The sequence below is a fragment of the Gossypium raimondii genome, chromosome 11, assembly GCF_025698545.1.
Source record: "Gossypium raimondii isolate GPD5lz chromosome 11, ASM2569854v1, whole genome shotgun sequence".
NCBI lineage: Eukaryota > Viridiplantae > Streptophyta > Magnoliopsida > Malvales > Malvaceae > Gossypium > Gossypium raimondii.
Window position 1 is genome coordinate 53355616 of NC_068575.1, and position 26193 is coordinate 53381808.

Sequence of the window (26193 nt, forward strand, 5' to 3'; positions counted from 1 at the left end):
TTAGAGTGACTCAACCCGCCATTGAGAGCAACTTGGCATCCCAACTATCCAATTTTCTTTAAACCTTCTCAACAATAAACTTAAAAGTATTTGTTGTAACTCATCGATGAAACAACGGCATATCCAAATAGAATCCCAAATCATCAGTCATGCTAAACCTCAATATACTACAAATCTCAGCGGATATGTTGCCATTGGTGTTTTTCGAGAAAAAAATATTTATTATTGGCCCATTTACTTTATGTCTCGAAGCTCCAAAAGAATATTTATTTTTGGCCCATTTACTATATGTCTCAAATAGAATCCCGGATCTTAATAGCCTGATCTACACCCGCAACAAATCACAATTTTATAAGTTATGTGAGGTATGAAAAACTTTTTAGACCTTATATATATGATTTTAAAGTGCTGTGTAAATCAATAAATTTTACATCATCCAGAAAAACAGATATAGGACCCAGGAAGACGGCAAATCCATCACGTGTCAATACGCTATTGGTGAAAACAACAAGAAGCTTACGCTCATTGGCCAGTTTTCTCGAGAACACGTCGCAAAAGTCGTTTGATGCCTCAAGCTTCGCTTCGTTTCCCAGTTTCGAATTTCAAGTACTCCAACTGAAAAATAAAAAAACCCGATCCATTAGAGAAATTAAATTATAAAAGCAGCGCCAAAGCTTAAGAATCCTTCACCTATTCTCTCTCGAAATATCAACCTTTTTTATTTTTGTTGTTGAAATTGAAGATCTGATAAAAAATTTGTAAACATTTCTTAAGTTCTGGAGAGATCCAATTTCTCTCCTGATCTCAAATCCATGGCGCTTCCTCGGTCGAAGCTACTTCTTCTGCTGTTCGCTTTGTCTTTTGCGATCGTCGCCATTGCAGGGTATGCCTCAATCTTTCCCGTCTCCCTCTCTCTCAAAAAATGCGTTTATATATGTTCGTGGTGGTGTTTTTGCTGCAGGAAGAGTTATTACGACATATTGCAAGTGCCGAAAGGGGCATCCGATGAGCAAATCAAAAGAGCGTATAGAAAGCTGGCATTGAAGTACCATCCTGATAAGAACCCCGGCAATGAAGAGGCCAATAAGCGATTTGCTGACATTAACAATGGTAAAAAAAAAAACTTGTTCTTTATTATTATAATTTTTGAAAAATAAGTTGAGTGATAGATATGATTGAATTTTCTTCTTTAAACGATTAATTGCTTTGACAATGATTAGCTTATGAGGTGTTGTCGGATAGCGAAAAGAGGGGCATATATGATAGGTATGGTGAGGAGGGCCTGAAGCAGCATGCTACCAGCGGAGGCAGAGGGGGAATGGGGGTCAATATTCAGGACATTTTCAGCTCGTAAGATATTTGAATGTTTATATTCCATTTCCTTTATGTAGCGTTTCATGATTGTTTCTTAAATCTATGAATTTGTTAAGATGCCGACCAGTGAATTTCGAATTCTTAAAATATTTTTTAATTTGCTAAATCCATGTTTTTATGCTTTTCATTTTTACCATTTACATATAAATAAAATCCAAATTCATGTTCCTAAACTGAGTATTAATTATCTTGTTAGCTATTTAGTTGTAGTTTCGTTTAATTATCTTGACATCTATTTAGTAGTAGTTGAAATGCTATTATAAATGGTGTGCCGACATTGTACCACAGTTTAGAAGCCAATTAATGTAGCTTAGGTTTATCTTAGGCATGCTAATGTTTCCCAAATTCAGGTTGTCTATAATTGATGTTAGATTTCAGAACCTTTATTTTTTGTACATTACAATTTTGGGGAGGATGAGTTACGCTAGGTTTGAACACTGGTCTTGGGTGCCAACATGGAGCTTCTTAATGTCTTGCTCCTTTGGGTTGTTGCGAACCTTTACATATGTTTCCGTGTTAAGTTGATGATATATGAAATCAACAATAAAATGTAACAGATGTCAAGAACGGTTTCAACTTTTGAAAACCATCTACCTAGCCCTACATTCACTTAGTTTAAACGTGGTTATCCATCAATTTTGAGGAATTGTTTACTTTTATATATTTTATGCTAAATTCAATTTTAATGTTGACAAGATGGTGTTTTCTTCAGGTTTTTTGGCGGAGGGTCGGTAGAAGAGGAAGAGAGAATTGTGAAGGGCGATGATGTAATTGTTGAATTGGATGCAACACTAGAAGATTTGTACATGGGAGGTACTCTTAAGGTGAGAGTATTATGTGCTCCACTAAAATTTCCAAATCGGTAGTTGGACTGTGTTTGGTCATCTTGACTTCTGTGGAACCGAAGATTTTTGTGCATGGCTAGTACCTTATTTAACGTCATAGCTGAATTGTTAGTCTCTGTAAAGGGTTTTGAACATATGCATGTTTTGTACTTGTATTACCTTCTAGTGTCACGGGGCTAGACCTTTCGTCTCGCAATCCGTGCGGTCTTAGGCGATCCGTTCGTCTAAACTCGCCTAAGTCAGCCTTAACTCAAGTGAGGATTCTTTTAGAGTGGAAGCGATTTATGCCAAAAGTAACTAACCAAAGAACAACAGAAAGTCACAGAAAAGATTGCACATAAGGTGTTTGAGTAAATGCTCTCAGAATTCTATTACTCTTAAGAATTCTGGATACAATGGAATGAGTACAAATGAGGGGAGGCTCTCTATTTATAGTTGAGCTCCCCAAAACCGACGGTCAAGATACATTTACATTGACTGACGAGATTTACTATATCCCTTGATTTTAGGGATTTAAAAGATAAGCCTTGTTAAATCTAATGTAATCTTTACAAGATATGATTCCCTCTATCTTCTAAGATTAGTTACCATATTAGCCTAAGTTACCATCTCTTTATTATCGGGTCAACCAGACTTCAATCTGACAGGTTTCTCCAATAGCTCTTTGAATCGGGCCAGTTGTCCTGGGCCAAATGATCCCCATCTAATCAATAGACCTCCATTGGATGCATTTGGTGCGATGGTCACGGGCTTTGAACTTTGGCCCGTGACACTAGGCTCGAGAAGCTGGTTTGTGAGCAGAATATTGTATGCAACTACAGTTATCGCTTTCTCAATGTATTAGTAGTCTAAATATCATATCCATCTAATAATAATTAAACTTGTACATGCAAGCGTCATAGGTACTTAAGATATCTAGTATTTTTTGTGGACCCTTTGCAAATGACAAGGCTAGATTCTCTCTTTGGAGTTTTAATGTTTATCAGCTATAAGGCATCATAGGGTATGGTATAATGCATATCAAGCCATGTAATGTCCTGGCCTGTCTTAGCTAGGAGCTAGATTATTAAAATATTTCTTCTCTTCAGCCTCCTTAGGGCGACCGTCAAAAGTGTAAAATAAAGTTGTTTGGCCATCTTTGGATCTAGTCCTTTGTACTTGACAAATTTGTACTTTGTTCCAAATGTTCTATTTCTTGGAACGCTTGGAGATCAATGAATTTTACATTGATTATCCTGAAATAAAGATGAAGTAGATAGGATGTGCATTATTTCTTCTTGTCCTTAACTTGAGCCTTTGTGGGGGAAATCGAAGGAGTTAGTAGCTTGGTGTTTGCCTTTCTCTTCCCTTTGCCTATGACCTTCCTTGTCAGTATTCTTATTTTATAAAAAGAAATGTAACATTATTCTCAAATTCACCAGGTTTGGAGGGAGAAAAACATCTTAAAACCAGCTCCAGGTAAACGCCGCTGTAACTGCAGAAATGAGGTCTATCATAAGCAAATTGGTCCAGGGATGTTCCAACAGATGACTGAACAGGTACTGTGGCTTTGTCTTTTTTTCTTTTTGATTGATATTTATGTTTCATACTGTTATGTATTTTATCTGTTTCCTTGGCCTTTTTACACTGTCAAAAGTGTCATGTCCGATGTTGCTATGATCAGGCATTTATTATTAGTCTCCAATTCTCTTTTCTCAGGTTTGCGAGCAGTGCCAAAATGTGAAATATGAACGAGAGGGATACTTTGTCACAGTTGATATTGAGAAAGGAATGCAAGATGGACAAGTAGGTTTTTAAAATTATTTTTCTTTAATTTGTAATATTTTCCTTCGTATGCTTGTTGAGACTGTTGTCCTGTTTTTCTTAATTAATGTTAAAAAATATTGTCGTGTTTTAAACTTGGGGAATGTGATAGTGGACAAGCTGTTCTGTGATATGAAAAGTTTGTTTCTTGAATTATCAAAATTATTCTGGGTGCTTCGATCTATTAAAAATGACAATTATAACAACTTCAGAATGATTGATCATGTATCAGGGTGTTCCGACTTGTTTTGACATGCTTTCTTGTTCATCATTAATCCAATGTGGGGGCAAAGAAAGAGACAAAGGAATGTAATTTAGTAAAATCTCTGGGGATTCTTAATGCCATGTTTAAATGGAGTTCTTTGTTTTGGTGCAGATTCATTCATTTGGCAATTTCATCTTAATTACTTGTCCAACTACAATTATGGGATTTTGTACTTTCCGTCATATTGTAGTTTTATCACACTATTGCTAGGAGTATAATAGTTGTATTTTCATCTAGTCCGTGGTACTGTTTTTAAATTTGGAATAATGTGTTTCCTGTATGTTCTACAGGAGGTGGTCTTTTATGAAGATGGTGAGCCTATTATAGATGGAGAACCTGGAGATTTGAAGGTTAGTCTTTAACCAGTGATGAAAATTTTCCAATCCTTCTAAATAGATCAGTTAATTGTGCTACTTGCTGGCCATTGGGCAAGGCCGGTAGATTCCTGTCTCCAGAATCATTTGCTGCCTTTAGTTAGTATATTGGAACTTGCTCGTTCTTGCTCACATAAGACTTGCATTTTCTGTAGTTCCGTATTCGTACAGCACCCCATGACCGATTCAGGAGGGAAGGCAATGACTTGCACACCACCGTCACCATAACACTTGTAAGACGATTTCTCCATGTATATCTACATTTTGTCAGAAAACTAAAAATTAATTTTCTTGTCATTATTTGCTCTAGGTTCAAGCTCTTGTTGGTTTTGATAAGACCATTAAACACCTTGATGACCATTTAGTGGAGATTGGCTCTAAGGTAAGCATAACATGTCCCATGGAGATTTGATTTCATGTTGTCCGCGATCAACAAAATGACCCAAAATAAGAAATAATTGTGTATTGCATACTTAGGGTATTACCAAGCCGAAGGAGGTGAGAAAGTTCAAAGGAGAAGGAATGCCATTGCATTTTAGCAACAAGAAAGGAGACCTCTTTGTCACCTATGAGGTTTTGTTCCCCACATCACTTGCGGAGGATCAGAAGGCGAAAATCAAGTCAATTCTTGGCTAGGATTAGAACATCCCATTTTTTTTGGCTGCTTGGGTTTTAAGCTATATTCCCACTGTAACATTCGATGAGGATACGTAGAAAATAGGAAATCTAGTGTTCGAAAATTTTCTTACCAATTCCCTCCTTCATTAACAAAATGTATTTTTTTTGGAGGCGTTTGTTAGCACAATATTCCTTTAGGCTTGGGCGATATATATATATATATATATTGCTTAGCATAACTTGTCTTGTTTCTGTTTATTTTTTGTGTTTCACAAAATAGCATGAAATGGGGAGTGAATAATGGAATCAATTACTATGTATTCTTCCAAAATCTGCATAAAAATATTGACAAAAAAACTCGTTTCTAGTTCGCTTGTTTTATACAGAAAAACTTAACTACATACTTGTGTCATGGGGATAGATCTTTAGTTTTGCAATCCGTGCCACTTTAGGCGATTCCATCGTTTTAAACGTGCTTAAGTCAGCTTAATTCCTACAAAGTGAGTATTCTCGTAAAATTCCTTTAAGGCATCAATTTTTATAGCAAAAACAACACAAAACCAAAGAATGCTTAAAAGAACACAATAGCCACAGAAAATAATGCACAATAGGTATTTAAGTAAACACTCTCAATTTAGTATTCACTCTCAAAGAATATAAAACAATGGGTGATTTAAAATAGAAAGGAGGTTCTCTATTTATAGTTGAGCTCTCCTAAAACGATGGTATAGATTGAATTACATCGACGAATGAGATGAAATTTATCCTTACAATCAAGGGATTTACAAGATTTACACAATCAAATCAAATCTAATCTTATAAGATATTATTCTACTCAATATTCTAAGATTAGTTTCCCTATTTAACAAGGTAGCGCAAATTTTCATATTTGCATCATTGGACCACCCGAGCTTCAAATAAACATGCTTTTTCAACAGTTCTTTGAATCAGGTTAGCTCTTATGAGTCAAATGATCCCTACTTAACCGATAGGCCTCCATGAGATACATTTTGTGTGATGGTCACAGACTTTGCACTTTGGCCCGTAACATTCTCTCTCATCCATTCTTGCAACGCATTTGTTGCACATTTGGAACAACACTGACTTGATTCACCTTGGAACTCTCTTGATGCCTTGGCTCTTTCTCGACTAGTCTCACTATCGGGTTGTCCCTCCACTCATAAACTTCACATCAGCTTTCGTCACCTCTTAGCTTGATCCGTTCACTCGTTGGTACATCTCGTTGGCAAGAAGCCCTTGCTCTCACTTGCTCACATTTTGACTTGCCTCGATGTGGATCCTTTTGATCCACACAACTAGGCTTCGACATGCCCATAGCCATTGGATTCCTCGCTTTAGAACTTTGAAAGGGCTCCTATGTTCTTTCCAAGCCAATGGTAAGTCAAAATGTAAAACATTACCACAGTATTCAATGTTTACTTCACTCACAGCATTTACTCAGATCAAGTGTCTAGTTAGCATCACCACTTTCCCAAAGTCTGATGCACAACCCACCTTTCCTATAAGTGGTAGCTCCTCCAATGATTCAATAGAAATGAGTCTCATTGATCCTAGCTTCAAAGTTTGCATTGTTACTTTTTCTTCTAAGTCTGATGCACAACTTACCTCTTTCTTAGGTGGAAGCCTTTCTGACAACTCAGCAAGCTTCGTTTCTTTCCCAAGATTGAGCTTCATTGGAACTAGCTTTAATGTTTGTATCACTACTTTTCCCCCCCAAGTCCGATGCAAAACTCACATCTTTCTTAGGTGGAAGCCCCTTCGATGACTCAATAAGCTCTGTTGTAGCCTTTCTCTTGACTATGTCTAACTTGGATTGCTCTAGATAATTCCGCAACTTAAGTAGACAACAACACAAGAAACATTTCACTCGCTTCTTTTTGTTCCTCTTTGCCCTTTTGGCTTCGACTCTTCTCATGATTGAACTAAGTCTCATGGGCGCTCGGTCTGACCCATTATCCCCTTCAACGGTAGACTTCATTGGACAGTTCCGCAACCTATGCGGACCATGGCACAAAAAGCACTCCACTGCCTTCTTCTCACTCTTTTTGGCCTTCTTGGCTTTGACACCCCTTGCACTCAAATCAAGTCTCTCGGCCTTACCTTCTAGCTTGTCATTCTAAAAAAGTGTGTATCTCTTCAAACATCTCTCCAACATATGTAAATCGTCACAAAGAAAACATCTCAACTTGTGGTTTCCCATTACCACCATTCTCGTTGTCATTGCCATTATCTTCCTCATGGTTCACCCTACATACACTTCTTTCTTCGAGCTCGAAAGGCTCAAGCTTGTCTTTCCTTAAATTCTGCTTGATTACGGACTCTGCTACCATCACTGCTTTCGATAGCTCTTGGACACCTCCACGTTTCAATTCCTGTCCGACCCACGACTTTAACCCATTCTTGAAGGTAAAAAACACCTCATTTTCGTTCACATTTAAAATTTGGAGCATAAGTTCCCTGAACTCTCGAACATACTCCCCAACTGTGCCTCGTTGAATAAGCTATCGCAATTTTTCCCGGGCTTCCTCCTCGACATATTCTGGGTAAAATTGGCCTTTCACCTCATGTTGGAACTCTTCCCAAGTCTCAATCTCACTAAGCCTTTTACTTGTGGATCTACTCATCCACTATAAATCGAAAAATCAGTAAGAAACATGGTAGCAATATTTACCTTAATTGCATCGTCCATAATGCCTTTGCCACAGAAGTATTGCTCCATCCTCCACAAAAAGTTGTCCACCTCGCATGCAGACGTTGTCCCCTGAAACTCTTTCGGCTTCGGGACATCTACCTCGCAATTGAGTGTTACACTCGACAATCCTCTATCCACGGCTGCTCGATACAAGGTAATCTCTCTCTCGAGCTCCTCCATTCTTGTGTTCAAAGCCCTAGTCGTGGCTATTGTTTCCTCTTTTAAAGTAATCATCATGGCCTAACATCATTCCTCTCTATTAGCTTATTCTTAGTGGAATTGAGCAACTTGCATCTTTTCCACATTGGACTCGAGAGACATCATCACAAAGTCTATGAGTTGCTCCTTTAACTTTAAGTCGTTTGTGCGTCCCTCGACCATATCGAGTGTCTCCCTAACGTCCCCTATGGACTCATCAAAATTGACCATTCATTCCTCTATAGCCAACAACATATCATTCAATAAGATTGGTTTTTTGGCTCATTTACGGGTCTCCATTGGCTCATTCTGATTGGCAATTTCTTTCGACACCTTTACGGTACCTTCACAACCAAAGCTTGGATACTAACTATCACGGGGATAGACCTTTAGTCTCGCAACTCGTGAAGCCTTAAGCGATTCTTTTGTTTCAAACGTGCCTAAGTCAGTCTAACTCTCACAAAGTGAGGATTCTCACAGAATTCCTCCAATGCACCAATTTATAAAGCAAAAGCAACACAAAGCCAAAAGAATGCTCAAAAGAACAAAATAGCACAAAAACAATGCATGAGAGGTGTTTAAGTAAATGCTCTCAATTTAGTATTCACTCTCAAATAATACAAAATAATGGGTGATTTACAACTGAGGGGAGACTTTCTTTTTATAGTTGAGCTCCCCCAAAATCGACGGTATAGATTAAATTACATCGATGGACGAAATGAAGTCTATCCCTACAATCAAATGATTTACAAGATTTACACAATCAAATTAAATCTAATCTTATCAGGTATTATTCTCCTCAATCTTCTAAGGTTATTTTCCCTATTTACCAATGTAGTCTAATTTTCCATATATGCATCATTGGGCCACCCAGGCTTCAAATAGACAGGTTTCTTCAATAATTCTTTGAATCGGGCCAGTTCTCATGAGTCAAATGGTCCGGTCACGGGCTTTGCACTTTAGTTCATGACACTTGTACTATGAAACATTTGATTTGCAAGGTGTCATCAGGGGTGAAACTAGAAATTTTTTTAGGGGGGCCGAAATTAAATTGTAATTTTTACAATAGTAAAAATGCAATTTTACCATTTGAATAGCTTATATTTTTTATAATTTTTAAAGGATTAAATCAAATTTTTATCATTTTTAGGGGGCCAAAATGTAATTTTACCTTTACTATTTTAAAATTTTAAAATTTTTAAAGGGCCTAAATGAAAATTTTTCTATTTTAAAAGGACCGAGACCCCTGCTAACCCCGTAACTATGTTACTAAGAGCCATATAATACGATGTAATATATATATATAATTTTTTTAAAATGAATCATATATTTAATTGTGATTTAAAAGTTTCTAAAAGCAAATGCATATACTAAATTATTTTACACGCACTCCACGAATTGAAAGTTCAAATGTGAGCTAAATTTATTTCACATGCAAAACTCAAAATGCAATACAAATGATTTTGTTTACTTCACTTTTGTAATTTGGACCATTAATTTTTTTTAAAATTCTAATATTCCTTTTCTAGATAAAACTAAAGATAAAAAGTTGCTCAAAGAATTTTTCAAGAAGGTAAAAGAACATATAGATAATTTTAAATTTAATCTAAAATAAAAAGAAGAAAAAGTTAAATTAGACTTACGAATTTTGAATATTTATCCAAAAGGGACAAAATTTAGATTTAGAGTTTTTTTTTTGAAAATTTATCCAAAATGATTAGATAAAAAAATAAGTTAAGAGAATTTTGAGATTTTATCCAAAAAGAAAAAATAAAATGTAAACTAAATTATAGTTAAGGAAATTTTCAAAGTTTATCCAAACTGGTAAAATTTTTGGTTCTCCAACTTTACCAAATATAAGTTATTTTAGTCATTCATTTAATTTTTAGTATTTTTTCCCCTTAAAGTTGTGTCATTTGTTAAATCACCTCAAAATAAATAGAAAAGTTTATGTTTGTTAACTTTGCTGATGTGACATACACATTGATGCCACATTAGCAATTAGTTATTTTTTTAAAGAGGGCTAAAATGACTTTTTTGTAAAGCTGAATGGCCAAATAAATCATCATGCCATTTTGAAACTATCACATTTCATATATAAAATCAATTAAACAAAGCTATTAACTCTTTTTTAATGACCACCGAACTTTTTTTTATACAATGTCTAAACTACTTATTACCTCTTCACTCACAAATTAAAAGATAATGCACATTTAAATGAGCTTGAGCTCACGTGCTTGTTGCACCAACAATGATGCCAATAAATTACAACTCAATCGGCATGTCCACCTAATTTTTTTTTCTCTTGTCTAAAAAGGGAAAAATATTATTATCCAAAAAAATAATAAATCATTTTACAAATATCCAAATTCGAGAAATAAAAACAATATATTACAACTGGTAAAATCTTAGAACTATCCTGAAAAATTTTATTTAAGAAACTATCTTTTTTTTTTTGTAAATTTGTCAATTTACGCTGTTTTTGGAGAGAGAAAGGAAAGCGCGTCCTACAGAGCATGTTTTCATTGCCACATCAGTGAAAGTGTGCCCTATAGGACGCATTTTGTGGAGAGATAAAGTAAAATGCATCCTATATGGCGTGTTTTCAATTTGTTAAAAAAAATTTCTTTTTTTTTCTTACGGTTGGAAATTAAAAGTTAGTAGATTTATTTTTATCCGTGTTTGAGATAGACATGGTTATAGTTTTAAGGAACGTTTGAATTTATGGTGGTTCCATGGTGCTAGGTGACCTACAACTTTCATTTGTGATGTGAGTATGGAGCCATCACCCAGGAAGTCGAATCGCGTTGCAACCCAAGGTCCTAGTTGACGGTGATTATACAGTATCAAGTTGAATTGTAAATAGGACTTCAAGTTTACAAAAATTATGCTGTCAAGGAATAGAGCATAAATTGGGCCCCAGTTAGTAGCGGTTATGCAAGCACGACAACCAATTTTTTCTCGTCAGATGAGGATGCTTTGTAAAACCCAAATAGAAGCACGAGGAAGAAAAACGCAGTGGCGTTTTAATATAATCAAGTATTTCAATTTATCCATGTCCATTAAAGGCGGTGACCCCATTATTATAACCTATGACATAATAGTGTGTAACATATTTTACTAACGGGGTCACTTCCTTTGGTGGAGATGAACAACATGAATTACTTGTTATACTGGAAAGCCCCTGCGCTTTTATTCCTTGCACTTCTATATGGGTTTCATAAAGCATGATCCTTTGACGAGGATAAATTGATTGCCGTGCCCGCATACCGTCAACTAGGGCCCTAATTATACTCCATCCTTTGATAGCAAAATGTAACAGCCCGATTTTCAGTGGTGTTGAAAACCGTGGTTCGAGACCACCAAATCCGATGAGTGAGCTCGTAAATTTTATTATTTAGTATTTACGAGTCAAATGTAATTTTTAGTGATTTGTGTTTTAGAAGGATTTATTAAGTTAATTGGTCTCGAAAACGAGGTATTGAGACCTCGATTCTATAAAAATATTTATGGAGTGTCATTAAGGTAGCATTAAAATTCCGTAACATTTTGGCTTGTGTTGATTGCTTTTTTGGGATTTATTGATGTATTAAAATGTTGTGTATAGGTTGATATCAAAATGGGTGAGAAAAGTGGCCCTAAAATGGTCTATTTTCGTCTACACGGACAGAGACATGGGCGTGTGTCTCAGCCGTGTGTGACACAAGGCCTAACATATGGGCGTGTGTTTCGACCGTGTGTCCCCTACATTTATTAAATTGCAAAACAGAATGCCCAGGTTTTTGCACACGGCCTAGCACACAGGGGTGTGGCTTGACCGTGTGACCCCTGCACCTTAATTTTTAAAACACACGACCTAGCACACGGGCGTGTGGCTTGGTCGTATGACCCAAGTTAGAGAGTTACACGAGTATGGACACGGGATAGGACAAGATCGTGTGTCTCACATCGAATGCACATACAGCGTAAGACATGAGCGTACCTCTTGGCCGTGTGAGCTACACGGCCTGGCCACACAGGCGTGTGTCCCCTGCACCTAAGAAAAATTTTAAAATTTTGGGAAATTTTTTTTGAGTTTTTGGTTTAGTATCGATTTATTTCTAATACGTATTTTGGGCCTTGAGGGGTCATACAAGGGACAATATGAGTGATTTATGATTGGTTTCTGATATGTATATTAAATGATATAAAATGTTCGTATTTGTTCTGAAAAGTCTGGTAATGCTTTGTAACCCTGTTCCGGCGACGAATAAGGGTTAGGGGTGTTACACAAAACCTTTGTAAACTTGAAGCCTTAGTTACACTTCAACCCGAGATGGTATAATCATCGTCAACTTGAACCTCGAGTTACAAAGTGATCCCAGTTCTCAGGTGATGGTTCCATACTCACATGACAAGTGAAATTTGTAGGTTACTAAGCTCCATGACATCACCGTGAACCCAAACACAACCTAAAACTATGACTATGTCTCCCTCAAAGTGAGAGAGAAATAAATCTTTAAACCTAAAAATTTCAACACACAAGAAAAATAAAAAAAAAACAATTTAGAGAAGACTCAGATGTGCATAAGTAGGGGATGAAGAAAGAGCATTTATATAGGGGATGGGGTAGGTTTAAAGGGAAAATTTTTTTATCTCGGGTTGCAGGAGCTCAGAAGCAGTCAAGTTGACCTAGTTGAAATGGCCAAAGAAGCAATCAAGTTGACCTAGTCCTTAGGATAGTGTGATTTTGCGAGTTGATCCGATCTCCTGACCACAAAATGTAATTTACAAAACAAGGACAAAGCATGAGTAAGCTTACTTAAAGCTTGGTAAGTTCGTTAAATCAAACGATAAATCTTACCAAATTTAACATAACAAATCAAATTATAAAATTAAATAACAAAGTTCCTATCAATCACAGCTCACAGCAAGTGAGTATTGTACAGTACATTAATTCAAATAATATTTCAAAGTCATTGTTTAGTAAGATCTCATTTCAGGTAATTTCAGGGTATCACGAGTTAACTTCAGAACTTTGACTGGCTCATAGTGCTACTCACACAAGCTGTAGAGAATCCACAACACATGAAGGATCTCAAGCCAACGCTACGGTTTGTATCATCGGTACATAGTACTTGCTAAATAATCACCAACTCAATGTTTGATAGACAACACCAGCTCAAGGCCTGATAGATAACACCAACACAAAGCCAACTAGACACAGAGCCCAATAAACACATTGACACAAAGCCTGCTAGGCACAAAGCCCGATAAATACACCGGTACAAAGCCTGATAGATAACACCGACTCAAGGCCTGCTGTTTAGAAACATCACGTGTTTACCATATTCATTTATTATTTATTCTCAAATCATTTAATAGTTTAGTTTAACATTGGATCTAATTATAATAAACATGTAATATATATGGAATCATTGTAACATAAAAGAAATATTACAAACTTACTTGACTAAACTGTAGCACGATAAGGTACATGAACTATTCTGTAACTTCTTTATGCCTCGATTTTCAATCCATACTTAATCCAATCGAAGAACTCAAGCTTGGCCGAAGCTTCCGTGCCTTAGCTATGATGTTTCGGTTCTCTCCCCATGAAGAAGAAAGGAAATGCTAATTTTATCTTTTAATTTCTTTAATTTAACTTACCTTTTTAACCATTTACTAAATTAACCCTTAAATATAACTTATAAAATTACTAAATCATGTTCATATTTGTCCATCAAATGAGATTATGATATAATTATCATCTAAGGAGGGTTTAATTGTACAATTGGTCCTTCAATTATTTTTAATTATTGATTAATTAAACTTTATTTCAATTTAGTCCTAAACTAATTAGGACTGAATGAACAAATAGTCCAAAAATTAGTGGATTTAATCATACACCACCGCTTGGACTTTTTGACCATGGTCTAATCACCATTTTAGTCCCTTTAGTATTTTAAATCTATAGAAATTAACTTTTACCTCTTTTATAATTTAGTCCTTTTACCTAAATTAAGCAATCACTCATCAAAATTATCAGACCAAACTTCAATTCACCTATAATAAGACTTTTTAATTATTTAGTAAAAATATTTACAGCTTTAATTTACTAAAACGAGGTCCTAATACATCGTTTTCAATAACCACTTGACTTTTGAACCGAACCACTTATACTAACTTTTAATTCAATTGGTTAAAATTCCTCAAATCAAAATTCATTATAAAATTACTATTGAATCGTATAATTTAAATACTAATTATACGAACTTACTCGTCAGATTTGTGGTCCCGAAACCATTATTTTCGACACCACTGAAAAATGAGTTGTTACACTAGGTCATTGAAAGATCCAAATTGGTTCGTTAAAGCAGTGATGGGTGATGAAGGTTTATAATTGTGAGGTGAGAATATGCGAAACTAGTTTTATTTTGGTTTAAGCTTTTGCCTTTTCATTTTTCATAAACATAAAAAAGATTTAACAAATGGAAAACATAGAAAAACTACGTTAAAAGAAATGGAGAATGGAGAAAATCAATGGGAGAAACAAAAGATAAAGGAAAATAAAGAAAAAAGAAAGTTAAAAGAGCATAAAAGAAAAATTTAAATTACTCAAAACGAAAAATATGAGGATCAATTGTATAATTTAACCTAAATTTTTATTTGAAATGATAATTTAACGTGTTATTACAACTTACCATTACACTATTAACGGCAATTAATGGCTTAGTAACTAAAATGTTACAACATGATACCGTAAGTGATTAAAACGTAATATTTCAAACATAAGTGACTAAAATGTAACTTGAGATAAATAAAATTGATTATTTATTAAATTTACCCAAAAACAATAGAGCTACCCTTTTACAACGACAAACAAATAGAAAAGTGTCCTCAAAATAAAGTAATGAACTAAAGTGAAAAAATAAGGAGACAGACAGGTGCCGAAAGGTGGAAACGTGTAGTGAGTCATGTAGAGGCGTGTGGATCAAACTTTAAGGACACGTCATTAGGCTTGGTTTTAGAGTTTCTACTTCATCTGCAAACTTTCTAATCTAACGTGGCAAAAAGATATTACCCCCCACTTCCCCATACATTTTTGGAAGCCAGTGAGTCAGTCAGGCCAACCCATTACGCCACACGGCACGAAACTCCAACACGCCGTCGTTTCCACCTCCTCCCAATTCGAAAAAAAAAATATCGCTTTATATTTTTTAGCCTTTGCCATTAACGGTATTAAGAAAATAACAATCAATCAAAAACTCGTCATGTTTTCCTATTAATCACTAGTGTGGATGGTGATATGAGCGTTGACTTTGTTGACCAAACAAAAAATTTTAAAAATTAAAAATCGTAAAATATTTAAAATATATAAAATTGTAAAAATAAATATGTAAATAATTATCAAATATTGTTAAAAATATTTTAAAATTGTAAAAAATTATTAAAAGTTATAATTTTTAAAAATTATTAAAATCATAAATAATTATTAAAAAATATAAATAATTAACAAATTATTTTCTTCTTCTTCTTCAACTTTCTCTACAAATTCCAAAAAATATAAGGAGATTTTCTATGGTTCATCTACTTTCTTTTCTTGATTTATTTTGGTATTACTAATTTCAGATTAGTAATCTTGAAATAATAACAACATATGATTTGATTAAAAATTGTAAAAGTTATTTAAAAATTATGAAATTGCCGATTAAATTCTACTGGTTCATGATTTTTAAATAATTATTTTCACTTTTATTAATAGATTTCACAATATTCAATAATTTTTACAAATTTTAAATAATCTTTTATGATTTTTAATAATTTTAAAATATTTTAATAATATTTAATAACTATTTATAATATTTAATTTTTTAAATAATTTAAATATTTTTTTACATTTTTATATATTTTAAAATAAATTTTTATAAATTTTTGGTCTGATAAACGTACAATCAATGCGGTTAATAACCACGTCATTGTCCACATCAACCGTCAATAGGGATATATGATATCTTCTTATTAGTTGCTATTTTTCTTTAACACCGGTAACTGCAAGGGTCAAAAAGTGTAACAGAATTATAGTATAGGTATCAAAATGAAAAAAAAAAGGTACAATGTGAGAAAATAGGTATAATTCAGGGGCCAAACAGTGAATAAAGCGAAAAATAAAACAGAAAATGGCTCAACCTATTGCCGTTGAGAGTTGGATACGGAAACAACTAAAATTTGCCTAACCTTTTAATGTTATTATAATATCTCTCTTTATACTGATAATATTACTTTTTGGGTAAAGAGAATTTTGATGAAGGATTTTTATAATCAATAAATCAGGGCAGAAGAAAAAAAAGAAAGAAAGTCGAAAACGACTGTAGCAATTCAAAGATTGTTTGGTTACGTTTAAAAGGCTTGCTTCCCGAGATTCCTGCCTCCTATTCCTCTGTAATCTTCATATTGTTTTGTTTAGTATACTGTTATATTTTTACGTTTTGAAGAGTACCCAGAACCCAATCGTGTTCGTGAATGGATGGGCTTTGTTTGAAACCGGGTATTCATGGGATGGCGCCGGCGATCTCCGTGTCCGTGCCTCTGGAATGTAGGACTCACACCGCCCAAGTGAGTGCGGTGGGTCGTTCATCTGTGGATCACAAATCGGCATCCTCGTCGTCGTCTGCGGCGGGGGTCCCTCCTCAGAGGACGGCTTTTTCCAGGTTCTCGTTTCGTCACCCCTTGAGATCTTTGTGGCCCGGTGGTGGAGGTGAAGGTGGAAATAACAAGAGGTACAACGGGATGGCCGTCGACGACGCTGTTTTGGTGGAGAATAATAGCGGGGAGGCTAGGATGGTACACGAGGAGAACGTGAGTGGTGGGGCAACGGCGGAAGGGTGGAATGAGAATTGGGTTTTGAAGATTTTGCACGTCAAGTCGTTGTGGAGAGAAGGGGAAGAAGAAAAAATCAGCGCCGACGAAATAAGGGACACCGAAGAAGAAGAAGAAAACAATGGAAACGGTGTCGTCAATGAGGATGAAGAAATCTGTGAATTCTGTAGAGTTGATACTGCTGATGATGATGAAAATGAAAAAAATGAGATTGAAATCGATAAAGATTCCTTCTCCAAAATGCTACGAAGGGTGTCTTTAGCTGAGGCTAAGTTATACGCTCAATTGTCGTATCTCGGAAACTTGGCTTATGACATTCCAAATATCAAGGTAACATTCACAGTTTTTTTTTTTGTTACTATTCATTCATATTTTATCGGTTCTGGGTTTCTAAGACCTGAGATTAAGTAATCCAGTTTGTAAATTTTGTCTTTCTGAGAAGTTCTATTGATTTTTCTATTAAGGCTAAACTTGAGTGCTGTGATTTTTTCTTTTTTTTTGAAACTCTGGATCTAGCTGAATAAAGTCTTACTGCATTCGTTGTTAGCCAATTGGTTTCTTGCTGTAGTTACATGAAAGATGGTAGAAACCAAAGGTTTGCAATTTGCAGCCGTGCTTGAAGAGATTTTTATTTAATTGTGATGATTCCTTTAGTAGCATGTTAGTAGGCTTGGGGTGGTTTTGCTTCAATAATTGCATCTTGGGTTTGTGAAGCTTTTGTATTTTGTGTGGACCTAGGAACTGTTGAAAATTTGTTTGTCCTTCGAAGATAATTTCTTTCTAGCTATTGTGGGCATTGGCTTGATAATTTTTGTTTATGAAACAGTTATTTCTCTATAGATTTTATCCTGCTTCGCAAACACACACATTCCTATTATGTCTATGAAGAAATAACATGTTTTTTTTCCTTCCATTTACCTATTGGGATAAAAACCAGCCACAAAATCTCCTAAAATATCGTGGTTTACGAATGGTTACTTCATCAAAAGAGAAGAGAGAACTGGGAACAAAAGCTGAGAAAATTGGGTTGTCATCTGAAAATCTAAAGACACAAAGGGATGAAAAGGATGATGAAGAAGGCCAAGAGCAGAAAAACCTTGGCTCCCGGATCAGTGCCTCTGCTGCATATCAGATAGCTGCTTCTGCTGCTTCTTATTTGCATTCCCATACAAGGACCATACTTCCATTCATATCATCAAGTCCTGAAAACAGTAAGGGTCCATCCAAAGATAGCAGTGGAAGTGCCAGCAGTTCTGATATGATAAATTCTGATGTGGCTTCTTTAATGGCAACCACAGACTCTGTGACTGCCGTGGTTGCTGCTAAAGAAGAAGTCAAACAGGCTGTTGCTGATGATTTGAACTCAACACATTCATCACCTTGCGAGTGGTTTATATGTGATGATGATCAGAGTGCTACAAGATTCTTTGTAATTCAGGTAGGTAGCATAACTATTTTTTAACCATTTCTTATGCCATTGCCTTTGACACTATTATTACAAGACCTGACTTATATTTATCGCTTTTCTCTTTAGCATTTGGTTTTACTCAAATTATGGGGTGTATCTGCAGGGATCTGAGACGCTGGCATCTTGGCAGGCAAATCTACTTTTTGAGCCTGTTCAGTTTGAGGTAATTTCTTGACAATTTTGTTTGGATTCTTAAATGTGTAAGATGCTTGTACAAATTGCATCATATTTCAATTTCTTCGTAAACCTATTTAGATAAGAGAATAAGGAATCCTCAACCTCTGTTTTGGGTATGCACTATACAGTTAAGAAATCATAGAGGAATGGTTAAAATGTATTTGTTTCCTGTTATTGATACTTGCAATACAATCTTCTTGGTTTAGGGATTGGATGTTCTTGTGCATAGAGGTATATATGAGGCTGCTAAAGGCATGTATGAACAAATGCTGCCAGAAGTGCGTTCCCACTTAAAATTGCATGGGAAGCGTGCAACTTTCCGTTTCACTGGACACTCTCTTGGTGGCAGCTTGTCACTATTAATAAATCTCATGTTGCTGATAAGAGGTGAAGTGCCAGCTTCATCCTTGCTTCCTGTTGTAACATTTGGTTCCCCAAGCATCATGTGTGGTGGTGACAGTCTTCTTCGCAAACTTGGGTTGCCACGAAGTCATATTCAAGCAATCATAATGCACAGAGACATTGTTCCCCGTGCCTTCTCTTGCAATTATCCTGATCATGTTGCTGAGCTTTTAAAGGCTATTAATGGAAACTTTCGCCACCTTCCTTGTCTTAAAAATCAGGTAATGTTTCTGAAATATTCAAGATCTATATGCAACTACATTAGAATATGGAACCAACTCTTCTTTTCTTACTACAGAAACTACTGTATGCACCAATGGGGCAAGTTTTGATTTTACAACCAGAAGAGAAATTCTCTCCACACCATCATCTCCTTCCTTCAGGAACTGGTCTATATTGCCTAACTTGTCAGGTGTCAGATAATGATAGTGAAGAGAAGCTGCTCTTGGCTGCACAGAGAGTTTTATTTAACTCACCACATCCACTTGAGATCTTAAGCGACCGTTCTGCATATGGTTCTGAAGGAACAATCCAAAGAGACCATGACATGAATTCTTACTTAAAATGTGTTAGAGGCGTGATACGACAGGAGCTAAAACGCATCAGGAAGACCAAGAGAGAGCAGCGACGCAAGATCTGGTGGCCCCTGGTATTACCTCACGACATAAATGCGGGTGGTATCATTCTTGGGAGGTCAGTAGCAACAATGAATGCGGGGCAAGACCAATTCAACTTTGCTGGCGTTTTACAAACAGGGAGAGAATCCTTGAAAAGATTCAGTAGGCTGGTTGCATCACAGCACATGCATTTGTTTGTGGTTCTTTTGTTGCCTGCCAAGCTGTTACTCGTAGGTGCATTTAGCTTGATCAGTCTCCGCTGATCATCTTATTTGGTAGGCCATTTAATGTTTGTTCCTAGAGGTGGCGAGCCGATTCTTTATTCATTGAGTTAGATAAGGAAACTCAAGACATTTATTCTTTTTCTTTCTTTTAATCAGATGAAAATCTCAAATAGATTTATTGAGATAGCATTTGTTTATGAATTATAGGAAATGAAAAGACCCCAAAAGAGAAGAGAATTACACTTTGAATTACGAATGCACTACTGGATTTCATATTACGTTGTCCCCTTGGATCACTGGTTCAGGAGTGCACAATGATGGTGAAGTGATGTCTACTGTGCCCTCTTTGCATGGAGATATCAGCAAAATATCACGCTTATCATATCATGGACAATGACATTGAACTTGGTGGATCAGATTTACTTAACCATCGTTAAATATCTGAGTCACAATTTCAATGAGTAAATCGTGCACAAAATATGTTACAATATAATGCACGCAATTTGCTTGGTTTCATATGAAGAATGAACCTTCAGACGAGGTTGGAGGGAAAGAGTTAATTGCGGCCATCATCCCCAAATTATGATTCTTATTCTAAATTAATTCTTAAACTTTAAAACATTCAAATACATCCTTAAACTATTGATCTTATATCAATAAGAGGCCATTGAGACGTGAGATTTTTTGTGACATAATTTAAAATGATTTTTTTTCAAATAAATGAATATTATAAAAATCTTGGTTTGAGATTTTCAAACTTTTACAAAACTAGCATTCACTCCTTTTTATCGATTTTACTTTATTTTTATTTTTAATTTTAAGAGTTACGTAACAATATTTTACCTTAGTTTAACATTTTCATTTTAAATTATGTCATTTAGTGATCAAATTAATAATTTCAATAATAGGACTTGATTGATATAACATCAATAGTTTGGAGGTTTAATTAAAATATTTTAAAGTCTGAGGGTTAATTTAGAATGAAAGTCATAATTCAAGGGTGTCTGGTGCAATTAACTTAGGAGGGACATGAATATTCTTCTAAACGTGGGAGGAGATGTTTTTGTTGTTTCGGACAATTAGGAGGTGAGCTGTTTTTGGGTGTGGCTAAGATAGAATCAGTCATTCCAACCAAGATTCTTTACATTTCGTAAATAAGCCACATTAAGCACATGGGTGAGTCCCATGTAGGGATTCTAAATAGTCGACAGGCTTAGCCAAGCCACGAATAAAAGTTTTCGTCTGCGTGGCGCTGCATGGAAAAATAAGGTTCATCTACAAACAAAATAAGAGTCCCCACTGGCCCTCCGGTCCAATATGACTGTTCTCCTTAATTTAAAGCCTATCCATCCAACACGGCAAAAAGTCAGCCTGTTATTATGGATGAATGAAGGCCTAAGTCTCCCTCGCACGGCGCGTTGCAACAGCGTTTACGTGTGGACTTCAAGTCCATCGTTATCCGCTACTTGAATTGCTTAACCAGTTCAATTCATTCGTATTTCTGTTTTTCTTTCGTCTATCATCTTGTAGGAGGGACGAAAGTGGGACGTTGTGGACCATTCTTGTAAGAGCTGCCAAATTTATAAATGTGACTGAAAATCGGCAAGGGGGGCTTTAAGGACCAAACCAACCAAAGTTCCAAGTAATTTCTATTTCCTTGGAACTAAGGAACTAATCCAATTTAGTTAATTTGTTATTAAAATTAAAGCTTCAAATATCACAGGGGAGGGGACCGACCTTGTTACCTTGCCTAGCCTTGCGGAATAGGCTGAGTCCGTGGGGTTAGGAGGGTCGTAGCTATAACTGGACAGCCCAAATGGTGGGCAAAAGTGGCCTAAAAATTTGGTCTCACATTATTATTGGCTGATGTACTATACTACTCTATCTGCGGTAGCGGACATCGGATTTGCTTGGAACTTTTCAGCTCGAATTCTGAGGCAGCGGCGACTTGCATTTCTTTGTACTTTTCTTCTTCGTAATGGATTTAGCTGTAGCAAGCGTTGTAACAGATTTTGGGCCAACCCATGCCAATGCCCGGGATCCTGCAGTCCCTAAATAGAGTCATGAAAGCTCTTTTGTTCTAATGTTGTTTAACACAAGGCCCTCAGACAATGAGTTTAGGGATCCCATGGTCATAATCTAATTGGGCTTTTGTAGGTTGCCACTGTTTTAGAAACAGAATCAACAGTCTCCTCTCTTTCCATTTTACTCTCCTCAAATCTTTCTCATCTTATCTAATTCCTAAAAAACAAATATGCTTTTAATTACAACAATAAATTCAATGATTCAGCCACGAATGGAGTTTAAAATTTCTTGCTTCTCCTCAAATCACTTTAATACATACATGTTACCAATATTAATAATATTTCTTTTAGGTAGTTTGCCAAACCCCAACATTCTAGAAGCAACTGTTCTTGAAAAATCTGGCTAGATTATAGTAGTTGAACAAGCTGTTTTGGTCCCGTTTTTACCATCATTGCATGATTAAAATAAACAGAACCACACCAAGTTTATTTTGCCCACAAAGAACACAATCTGCAGAAGGACGCAGGGGAATCCAATAAAATTAAATCAGAGTGATCAAAGCTTATTTCCATTGTTCTGAATAAGCCTACCAGTTCTTGTTCAATGAAGTAGTGTGCTGCTTACTAGGTAGATAACAGATACCACCGAAGATAAACAAAACCAAAGAAACATCTTAAATACAACGCAATCAATACTACTACATGCAAACTGCAAACACGGAATTAAACGCAATATAATTGAAAAAAAGTTTTTAACTTCAAACAATGCGATCTTTGTTAAGTGCACTAATAAGACTAGATTCTGTTTATTACCATATGGTTGAGTTTTACATAATTATGGCAGGAATAGTCGGAACAGTTCATCCAAGGGGAAACATAAAATACAGGTAATCACTTCAATCTATATATCCAGAACGCAAATTTAGAACTTGGACTTTCTATGTCTAAATTAACTGCAAACTACAGATTGAGCTTACCGGCTAAGAACCACGAATGCATGGCCAGGCTGCCAAAGGACATAATATTAGCAAGTGAAGATAATCCATGAATCATTCCAAATTTCTTGTTCATGGCTGCAAGCTTTGGATTAGTCTTTGCAGCTTCCTGATTCTTCGACCATCCAATTTCATCACCAATGTTTGCTTCTCTCTCCACTTTGTGCCTTTGCTTCATCATCTGCAATATCATACATAATCATATCACAAAGGCATCGCACTTATCCAACTTCAATTCAGCAAAATCAACAAGAAAGCCAAGATAAAATAACAAAGGCTATATCCAAAACTGCAGCAATTAATTGACTTATTTCAAAGGTTCCTAAGAAAATGTAAAACACAAACCAGAAAATGGTTAACGCTGTCAACTCTTGTGCATCATTTAACACAAGCATCCACTCATACTACCATTCTCAAAAATTTATAAGCCTAAAGCATTTTAGACTTGAAATTACAGAAAAAAAAAAATTTCTTTTTCATTTGCAAACCAGCTGAACCCTAGAAATGAAATTGAATTCCACACATTTATATTAATTAACATGACATATCAGAATTCAAATTTCTTTGATCACCAGGAACTAGATAAAATACATTAATTACCTCGATGGTCATGGGAGTAAAAACGAACAAATTGGATAGATTGAAGGCAAATGCAGAGACTAAAAACCCAAGCTGGTACTTCTCCGGCATCGTCGCTGACTTCCATGGATGCAAATAACCAAATGCCGCCACCGATATGGCACAACAAACCCCCACCATCGAGAAATAAGCCGGGAACATCTTGCTTTGTAGATTACCAAATTGATGCCTAGGCAGATTCCTAGGTAATAAAAAAGAAAAAAGAAGGGTTATTACTTGATGAAAATGTTTTCAATATTGCGATTAAGGCAATAATGGAAGAGCGTACTTGAACATGATGATACCGCCGATGAAAGTGACCCAAAGGGCAGCGCCCCAGGCGGTTGAGAAGCTCAGGAGATGAGCCAGCTTAATGAATGAGGAGAGATTTGGAGATTTTGTACCATCCGATTTTGATCCGAAAGTCTCCGGCGAGAATATTACGCCGACAGCCAAGAAAGCTACCGCCGTTAAGAATCGTGTTATCCAAGCCATATCTCCGATTATCTAGAACTTGGTGAACAGAAAAAATGGGTAGTTCCAAGTTCTAACTCTATTTTCTTAGGTTTTTTTTTTTTTTTTGTTCCGCTTTTAATATTTTGAAGTGCAGTAAGTGGAGATAGAACTGTTCGTGGGTGGAGTTTGTTCAGGGTTTAAATAGAATTTAGAGATATATTAATATATTTTATATTGTTCAATTCTATTTGGATCTAAATTATAATTTTCAGATTTTATTTATATTTTTAAATAATTAAATCAAATTTATTTTAAATTTATCTATATTATTTTTAATTTAATATTTAATAATTTTTTTATTTTTTATTTATTAAAATTTTATATTTAACTATATTTTAATATTTACATTATAATATTATTATATATTATTATAGGTTTAATATTTATATATTATAAATTACATAATATAAAATATTATAAACTTAACAGTAGGTTTGCTTGAATTCGGGCAAATTACATATAAAAGCTCATTTTTTAAAAAATTTACCGACATGAGCCCGGTATATAATTATTTACTGGAATGGCCCTATTTCCCCGAAGGCGCGTCCACGTCAACGCGATGTCAGGAGACGTGGCAGAAAAACGTGTCCCTGAGGAAGCGTTTTGCCTACGTGGACAGAAATCGCTCCTTTTGCCCGTGTATCCTGTGATTAGGGTTTTGGGTTATTGGTTTAGGGTCAAGGTTAGGGTTTTAGTGTTTTTAATTTAGAGTTTTAGAGAAAAAATTAAATAAATAAGGGATTAGGGTTTAGGGTTTGTCAATTAAATTAATTATAATTTTTTTAAAATTGGATTAGGTTTCGCGTTTATTGTTTTTTAATAAAAAATTAATTAAATTAGGATTTAGGGTTTAGGGTTACTTGAGTAATTTAATTAAATATTATTTAAAAATCGATAAGGGTTTAGAGTTAAGGGTTTTTAAGGAAAAATCAAATAAATTAGGGTTCAGGATTAATTGAGTAAATTAATTATAATTTTTTATAAAATTTGATTAGGGGTTAGTGTTTAGGGTTTTTAAGTAAAAACTCAAATAAATTAAGGTTTGGGGTTTATGGTTAATTAAATTATTTGTTAATTTAAAGAAGCTCCCACATGGACGCGCTTTTGCTACAGTAGCTCCTGAAAAAATAATTTCAAGTAGATGTTTCTGAGCAAATAGTGTCAAAAACGCTTTAAGCAGGATGATTTGTCAACAGAAGTACTAAAAGAAGCTCCCACGTGGATGCGCTTTTGCTACAGTGGCTCCTGAAAAAATAATTCCGAGTAGACGTTTCTGAGCAAATAGTGTCAAAAACGTTTTAAGCAGGATGCTTTGTCAGCAGAAGTACTGAAAGAATCTCCCACGTGGACGCGCTTTTGCTACAGTAGCTTCTGAAAAAATAATTTCGAGTAGACGTTTCTGAGCAAATAGTGTCAAAAACGCTTTAAGCAATATGCTTTGTCAGCAGAAGTACTGAAAGAAGCTCCCACGTAGACGCGCTTTTGCTACAGTGGCTCTTGAAAAAATAATTTTGAGTAGACGTTTCTGAGCAAATAGTGTCAAAAACACTTTAAGCATGATGCTTTGTCAGCAGAAGTACTGAAAGAAGCTCCCACGTGGACGCACTTTTGCTACAGTGGCACATGTTTGGTTGAGGCTATAAATGATGCAAAATTTTTTCTCAGATTGCATAACTTACAGAAAAAAAAATTTAGAGAGGCTAAGAAGGATAGAAATTGAAGATGAGTGAACGTATTAGTGCTGCTATTTACTATGATTGTGAGGTTTGCCACATCGAGAACGGTGTTGTTTTTTTATCGGAGAATATAGTGTGACTGGTTTTTAACTAAAACATAGATTTGACAGAACTTCGTAAAAGAATTAGGCGTAAAATATTTGGAACGATGCCAATGAAAGTTCTGTCTATTACGTATCGATTTTGTTATTTTGTTGATCTTGTGACATATGACTCGTTCGACATAAAATGTGCTCGTAGCTTGGAGGCAATGGTGCAGACTCATCTCGCTAGTGGAGCACCTTATATTGAGTTATATGTACAATTTACATCGCCAAATGATGCACTTGCGACTGGTGTTCGAGAGGTATACGCGACCCCTACCCGA

The 26193-nt window shown here is 35.5% G+C and overlaps 3 protein-coding genes across 3 annotated transcripts; 2 read left to right on the forward strand and 1 right to left on the reverse strand.

Annotated features, from left to right (window-relative positions):
* Nucleotides 1-472: 472 nt before the first annotated feature.
* LOC105802966 (dnaJ protein ERDJ3B) lies at nt 473-5610 on the forward strand. The gene is made up of 10 exons (XM_012634889.2): nt 473-883; nt 962-1110; nt 1221-1350; nt 2087-2198; nt 3641-3757; nt 3918-4004; nt 4578-4637; nt 4817-4894; nt 4972-5043; nt 5139-5610. The coding sequence occupies exons 1-10, from the start codon at nt 813-815 to the stop codon at nt 5295-5297; spliced, it is 1035 nt and encodes a 344-aa protein (XP_012490343.1). The 5' UTR covers nt 473-812; the 3' UTR covers nt 5298-5610.
* A 10837-nt stretch (nt 5611-16447) lies between these two features.
* LOC105802962 (phospholipase A1 PLIP2, chloroplastic) lies at nt 16448-20186 on the forward strand. Its single transcript, XM_012634885.2, has 5 exons — nt 16448-17379; nt 17987-18487; nt 18621-18680; nt 18901-19317; nt 19395-20186. Exons 1-5 carry the CDS (start codon nt 16693-16695, stop codon nt 19974-19976), a joined length of 2247 nt encoding a protein of 748 aa, XP_012490339.1. The 5' UTR covers nt 16448-16692; the 3' UTR covers nt 19977-20186.
* Nucleotides 20187-22734: 2548 nt separating this feature from the next.
* On the reverse strand, nt 22735-24195 carry LOC105802963 (uncharacterized). The gene is made up of 3 exons (XM_012634886.2): nt 23864-24195; nt 23557-23776; nt 22735-23137 (listed from the first exon to the last, which is right to left on the reverse strand). Exons 1-3 carry the CDS (start codon nt 24067-24069, stop codon nt 22922-22924), a joined length of 642 nt encoding a protein of 213 aa, XP_012490340.1. The 5' UTR covers nt 24070-24195; the 3' UTR covers nt 22735-22921.
* Between the last annotated feature and the right edge of the window lie 1998 nt (nt 24196-26193).

Coding starts and splice junctions, on each gene's coding strand:
- LOC105802966 (XM_012634889.2), top strand. CDS start 813: ATGGCGCTTCCTCGGTCGAAGCTACTTCTTCTGCTGTTCGCTTTGTCT. Junction 2,199..3,640: donor ACATGGGAGGTACTCTTAAG/GTGAGAGTATTA, acceptor CAAATTCACCAG/GTTTGGAGGGAGAAAAACAT. Junction 4,895..4,971: donor CCACCGTCACCATAACACTT/GTAAGACGATTT, acceptor TATTTGCTCTAG/GTTCAAGCTCTTGTTGGTTT.
- LOC105802962 (XM_012634885.2), top strand. CDS start 16,693: ATGGATGGGCTTTGTTTGAAACCGGGTATTCATGGGATGGCGCCGGCG. Junction 18,681..18,900: donor TTGAGCCTGTTCAGTTTGAG/GTAATTTCTTGA, acceptor TTCTTGGTTTAG/GGATTGGATGTTCTTGTGCA. Junction 19,318..19,394: donor TTCCTTGTCTTAAAAATCAG/GTAATGTTTCTG, acceptor TTCTTACTACAG/AAACTACTGTATGCACCAAT.
- LOC105802963 (XM_012634886.2), bottom strand. CDS start 24,069: ATGGCTTGGATAACACGATTCTTAACGGCGGTAGCTTTCTTGGCTGTC. Junction 23,777..23,863: donor GGCGGTATCATCATGTTCAA/GTACGCTCTTCC, acceptor TTTATTACCTAG/GAATCTGCCTAGGCATCAAT. Junction 23,138..23,556: donor TTACTCCCATGACCATCGAG/GTAATTAATGTA, acceptor ATGATATTGCAG/ATGATGAAGCAAAGGCACAA.